This window comes from Arachis ipaensis, chromosome B10 (genome assembly GCF_000816755.2).
Source record: "Arachis ipaensis cultivar K30076 chromosome B10, Araip1.1, whole genome shotgun sequence".
Classification (NCBI taxonomy): Eukaryota; Viridiplantae; Streptophyta; class Magnoliopsida; order Fabales; family Fabaceae; genus Arachis; species Arachis ipaensis.
The window spans coordinates 19,566,059-19,572,483 of NC_029794.2; the positions used below are offsets into that span (position 1 = coordinate 19,566,059).

The following is a 6,425-nucleotide window of genomic DNA, read 5'->3' on the forward strand; positions in this document are numbered from 1 at the left end:
ACTTAGTGGATTAGTGTGCTAAAAAGTAAAGAAATAAAGAAAAACAACTCAAATTGCAGAAGATAAAAGTAAACAGTTGAAATTAAAACTTAATTAACAAAAGAAAAGGAAAATGTTCAATCTAGTTATCCTCCAAGTTAATCATTGTCAATACAAAATCAATCTCTGGCAACGGCGCCATAAACTTGATGCACGAAATCTGTCTCTCAACAAATTTCTCTCGGCAAGTATACCGAATTGTCGTCAAGTAAAAACTCACAATAGAGTGAGGTCAAATCCCACATGGATTGATTGGTTGATCAACTTCAATTGAAGGAGAGTTCTAGTTGAACTAAACAGAGTTGAATTGAGGATTGCAGAATTTAAATTGGCAGGAAACTTGAAGAGCAAGAAATGTAAATGATTAAATTTAAACGGCAGAAATTAAATTGTAGAAAGTAGAATTGCAAGGAAATTAACTGCAGAAACTTAAATTACAAGAAATTAAATGGAAATGGGGATGATTCAGCATAAATGTGAACAGAAAGAAATTAAAGAGAATGGAAAGATCAGAAGTGGGGAATTCATTGGGCTTAGGAGATATTGCATTCTCCGGATCAGATCATTTTCGTCTCTTCCTTAATCAATGCATTCATTAATCTTTCTTGGCAATCTTAGGTGATTGGTTCCCAATGTCTTGACTCACCAGCCTCTCTAAGCTTGAACAATTGTCCAATGTCTTGATTTAATTGCTCATGGAAAGAGATGAAGTTTGGTCACTGATTATACCACACATTTTCATAGATCAAAGTATTGGTAGGATTACATGTCACTATATCCATCCAACCCCCAACCTAATCCGATGTGAGAAAGCATTTCTAGCATGATTTCCTCATTCCTCTCTCAAGGTTCAGAGGAAATCCAATTATGAACAACTTCTATGTCGAGATAATTGTTCAATTGAATAAAGATTGAAAGCTTTCTAGCAAAATCAAGAGAAAAGACAGAGGAAGAAGAATGAAAACTATTATTGATCCATTGAATTACAACAGAGCTCCCTAACCCAATGAAGAGGGGTTTAGTTGTTCATAGCTCAATTCAAATTAAAAAGAAAGAAAAGTGCAGAAAAAGTAAAGAAAGTACAAAAGGAATTATTGCAGAGTTCTAAATATAGATCCAGATCCCAATCTGTCTAACCCCAGTTAACTTAAACTCTATGCTATTTATACACTTTCTTTATTTGGTCTTCAAGTCTTTGGATTGGGCTTTTGGCCCTTGTTGAAGTAGATTGAAGTGGCTCTCAATGATGTTGAGGAGGGACTAACGTTCATACTTTGCATGGGTGCCCAATTATAACAGAATTGGCAGAGTTGGTATCAACATTGGTAATCAATATTTTTTAGTAAATGTTGGGTCAAACGTTCTCTTAAAGAAAATGAATTCTAGGCATTGCCAGCAATGTTTGACCCAACGTTGGTGCACCAATGTTCGCCTGGTCACGCGTACACATCCCCCACTCATATGCGTCAAACTGCTAAAATTCACACTCACGTGTACGCGTCATCGACGCGTACGCGTCACTGCAAATTTTCCCAACTCCAGATTTGAAAAATTGTCGCAGACGTTGGACTCAACGTTAGTTTGGCAATGTTCCCTCCAACGTTGGCTTTGTCACGCGTGCGCGTCACCCACGTGTACGCGTGGAGTATCAAAATTCCACAGTCCACACGTGCACGTCGCTTACGCGTACGCGTCGCAGCCAATTTTTCCAACTCTAGAAAGCAAACTGTATCGAAAACGTTGGAGGTAACGTTGGTGAGCCAACTTTGGCCACCAACGTTGCTTCCTCTTTTTCTTTCCATGGCCCTTTTTGTTGCTTGGTTGCTTGCTTGCTTGCCTTTCCTCATCTTCTTTCCATACTTCTTCCTTGCTTCTCTTCACCTACCATCAACCAATACATATACATCAAAGCTTTGCTAGATTTACAAGAGTTTGCATCATTCTTTAACACACAAGTAAATATAGCATAAATCTCATGAAAATGCATCAATTTATCCATGTTTGAATGAATCAAGGTGTGCATGAAACTTCCATCCAAATACTTACTTATTGCTCAAGAAAGTGCATAAAACCTAATAAAACAAGTGAAAAACTAACCTAAGATGCCTTGGCATCATATTCCTGAAGAGTTTTTTGGGTTAATAAAAGGGGCAATAAGGAGATCTTGTTTGATGAGCAAATCTTCCCCCTCGACATTAGGGAAGAAATCGAGTTTTTTATTGGCACGCTCCAAGGTTTGAATGGGGCCAACAAAGCAGCATGTTTCATCGTCAACAATGAAAGGAATAAGAATCCTCTTATCATCAGGCAGAAGTTGAGGATCTTCAATAATCTCGTCATTGAATTGATTCAGTACTTACAGGGTTGGTGGTTCTTGAACCTGAGTTATATGACCTTTATTCTTATCTTAGGCAGTGGAAGTGTTGTGAATCGAAGAAGAAGCCATTGGTGTGTGAAGGTAAAAGTTTGGTAATGGTAAAGTTAATTGCATAAGGTAGAGTCGTACAGGAAATTCGGAGAAGAGAGGAAGACGAAGATTGAAAATAGAAGGTTAAAGTTGAATGATGATAAAAGTTCAATTCAGTGATGAAAGAAGTGCTTTACCGTTTCATATGATAGAGTTTGAAATTTGAAATTGGATAACTTCTTGAAGAAAGTGAAGTGGTGGAGAGAGAAGCTAAGAGTAGTGGGGAACATGTCAAGATAAATGTGAGTAAATGAAAGGTAATAAATTTCATTGATGATTAATTAAATTCTTACGGAGGCATAGTAAAAGCAGTTAGGATTAAGCGTTTTCACTTTAAGGTAGTATCGAGAAAACACATTAATCCTAGGGGACAATTTGTTTGTTGAAAATAATTTATTTCGAAAAGAAGGTATATTCAAAAGTTGGTAAGCACGTGTCTTCAAAGAAAGACTTGCGTCGAGAGAAAGGATCTATGGCAAGGAATATTGAGCAAGAGTCAGGGCTGCCACGTTTCTGTTTATGGGCTGTCCGATGTGTTAAATCGAAGATTTCGAATTTTGAAGGTTATTTCTGGCTGTTACGTTTGTCAAGCAAAATAGGCGGGAACGGTTACTGATGGACTAATGTACGTGGAAGTTACACTTCAATTTAATTAGTTGGAGATCCCTATAAATAGGAGAAGATTCGAATGCACAATGGTTGGAACTTTGCTTCAGAAATTACTCATGCACACTCACATTCCAATGACTTATTGAGTCTGCTTTGAGTCAATTTGCTGTAGAGTTCCTTCCACTTGTTTTTACTTTTCATTTACATTTTCTACAAACTTTACTTTTCTTTCAAATTTATTTTTCAAGCAACATTTAATTTTCTTGTTCAACTTTACGTTTCAGTATTTTATTTTCCATTTCAAAAGTCCTTTGATTGAATTGAAGGCATTTTACTGTTTTCTTTAAATTAAATGTAAACCATTTCAAATTCAATCAATTTATTTTCAAAGTCTTTATTTACTGTTTTTAGATTTTCTTAAATTTTGGTCCAATCAAAAGACCTTTGATGTACTTTGAGAAAACTGGTATTCGCAAAAAAAAATAGATTTTGCTTCCAAATTATTAAATATTAAACTACTCTCGATTTACTAAAAATCGACAAAACAATATCTAACAAGTAACAACCTTAAAAGTGATACAAAATAATAAAAAAAAATGATTGATTAGCAATATATAATCTCAGATGATGATTCTAGCATCTACACGAAATGTTGAATTTTGTATATTTATAATTAGAACTTAGGATTCCTACGCTACTATATGTGACGGAAAATATTTTTTATGTAACAAATAAATATGCAATAAAATAAGAATATCCTTTATTTTAATTTTTAAGGCATCTAGGAGTTGCCGGAAGCTTGTAGCCTTGTGTACTTGTGTAGTCACCAAATTAAATTAATTCTTTGTTAAAAAAAAAAAACTAAAAAAAAATAAAAAATAAAAAAAAAACATTGGCCGGTTGGAGACTTGGAGTTAGGTGCTGTAATGAAAGCAGATGGCAGTAATCCCTAATTTCACAGATACCTCCAAAATAATTTTTGCAGCTCATTTACATTCAAGCAAATAGGTGGATTATATTGATGAATAATTAAGTCAAATAATCTTCATAATGTAATTTAGGTATATTTATCTAAAGGAAATATTGAATACATACTTTATAAATTCATATTGTTTGGACTTTGGAGATATGTTTTTCATCAATAAATAAAAATTTCCTTATTTTTTATAAATGATTTCTTCCGTTTTTTCTTGGCAGTTTGTACACAAAGGCTTTATTTACATAATAATCGTTCCTTATATTCTCTCCATATAAAAATCACCGCCCATTGGTAATTGGTTATGCCAAATCTTTATTCAGACAAAACAATAACAAAGATGGATACAGGTTCTTTGACTACTGAACCTGGCGATCAATTCCGATTTGGCCATCTCTATTTTTCCACCGCCACCACAACCATGGTCACAACACTACTAAAAAAAATAAAATAAAATAAAAAACACACACTGAAAAATTACCACATACCACAACAACACAAGTTAAAAACACACACCCCATCCCTACACACGCACTGCAGAGTCCAGAATAGAGAACCCGGACCTCAACTTATCACCACCATCTGGGCCGGCGGGCCTGACACGGGCCTTACTGATATCACTATTACAGTAGTTCCTCACGGCCCATAGTTCGTAGGGCGAAGTATCGGTAGCGATCCACTGCTCAATAGTAAACTGTTGCTGGGCACAGGGTATGTGGGCCCCAGTGGTAGTTACCTCGACGTAGTTGCAGTACCAGCCGTGGTGGTCTCCAGACCCATCGGAAGTCAAGTTAACAGCGCAAACAGGCCCGTTCAAACACGGGCCTCTGCCACTGAAAATGTCCAAATTGCCCCTCTCATAGTAGTTGTAACCGGGATCCATCAACCCGCCCCATGCTTCCAAGTTTTTTATGTATATGCCGTAGCCGTACTGGTCGTATAGCTTGAGACCGATTATTGAATCGGTTCCTCCCTTTATGATTGAACCGGTTCTGATGTAAACCGTGTAGACACAATCATCGTCCTGCACAAAAAAGAAAAAGAAAAATTGAAAAACATGAGATGAAAGTCGAGCTTCTTGAGGGACGGTGAGATTGAGAGGTGGGACTTACGGATCTGACGGTTGTGGTGATGAAGCATAGAGAGAGGAGGAAGAGGAGATGGAGGAACCTTGTGGAGAGTGCCATTGAAGCTTTGTTGTTTGAGTTGAAAAAAGTTGGTCTCATAAATAGAGGACTACTGGAGCGTGCATCATGTGGCACACATGGTAATATGTACGGTAAAAAGGAAATCACAATGGATTTTGTAATTTATCTTCACCACGACTAGGACACTTTACCAACATACTATTTGTCAACTTCTGCTAACTTTTATTTATAATTGTGTTTTATGGAAGTGTGTTTGTGGATGTGTCTAATAATTAATATATTTTAAATACATATATAAAGAGACACATCCACAAAATATATCTATAAAGACACTTCTATTAAACACAGCTATAAAAAAGACATTTTTATTAGACATATCCACGAACACACTTCCATAAAACACAATTATAAATAAGAGTTGGCAGAAGTTGGCAGATATGCTGTTGGTAACGTAGCGGAACCGTTGTAAGATATACTAGAACATTAATTAACAAATTTCGATTCGATAAGTGACTTAAACAAGTGTGAAGGTTTGAATTGCATCTTGTGCATGCAGTAATATATTACTGAACATCTTTAAATAGGGTTTAAATTTATAATAAATTAGTTCTTAGCTTATTGGATTGGTAAAATAAAAAAAATTAAAACATTAATTCATATCAGCTTAATTTTGATGTGGCACCTTTAATGTAATTAATTTGAAAAATATTATTCTCAATATAAAATATATTTATTTATAATAACATTTATTAAATTAGAAGTGATATTCTTCATTTTAAAGTGACAGATGGACACTTGTTAGCAATGAATCTTTAATTGAATGTTTGATTTTAGTAAAAATCATTATTTTTAGACTTAAAAAGAATCATCATTTTTAATCACAAAAAATTTGGTAGTTGACAATATTAATTACGAAATATTTAAATAGACATTATACCAACTAAAATTTTGTTATATTTGACATAGAAGTTTTATAATCTTAAGAACTAAATTTGTAATTTCTAAACTTTAGAATTAAAGTACAACGTATATACATACAATTTAAACGACCGAATAAATATTCATCACTTCATTTTTACAGTTAAAAATACTGCTTGGTCATACCCGGTGTATAGTGAGACAAAGTTTGAAGAAACGCGTGTTATATATACGTAGTAGTATTATTAAATTTAAGAGAGTGCATTAT

The 6,425-nt window shown here is 34.6% G+C and overlaps 1 protein-coding gene across 1 annotated transcript; it reads right to left on the bottom strand.

Moving 5' to 3' along the window:
• LOC107623438 (PLAT domain-containing protein 3) lies at window positions 4,383–5,428 on the bottom strand. Its single transcript, XM_016325692.2, has 2 exons — window positions 5,204–5,428; window positions 4,383–5,115 (listed from the first exon to the last, which is right to left on the bottom strand). Exons 1-2 carry the CDS (start codon window positions 5,315–5,317, stop codon window positions 4,615–4,617), a joined length of 615 nt encoding a protein of 204 aa, XP_016181178.1. The 5' UTR covers window positions 5,318–5,428; the 3' UTR covers window positions 4,383–4,614.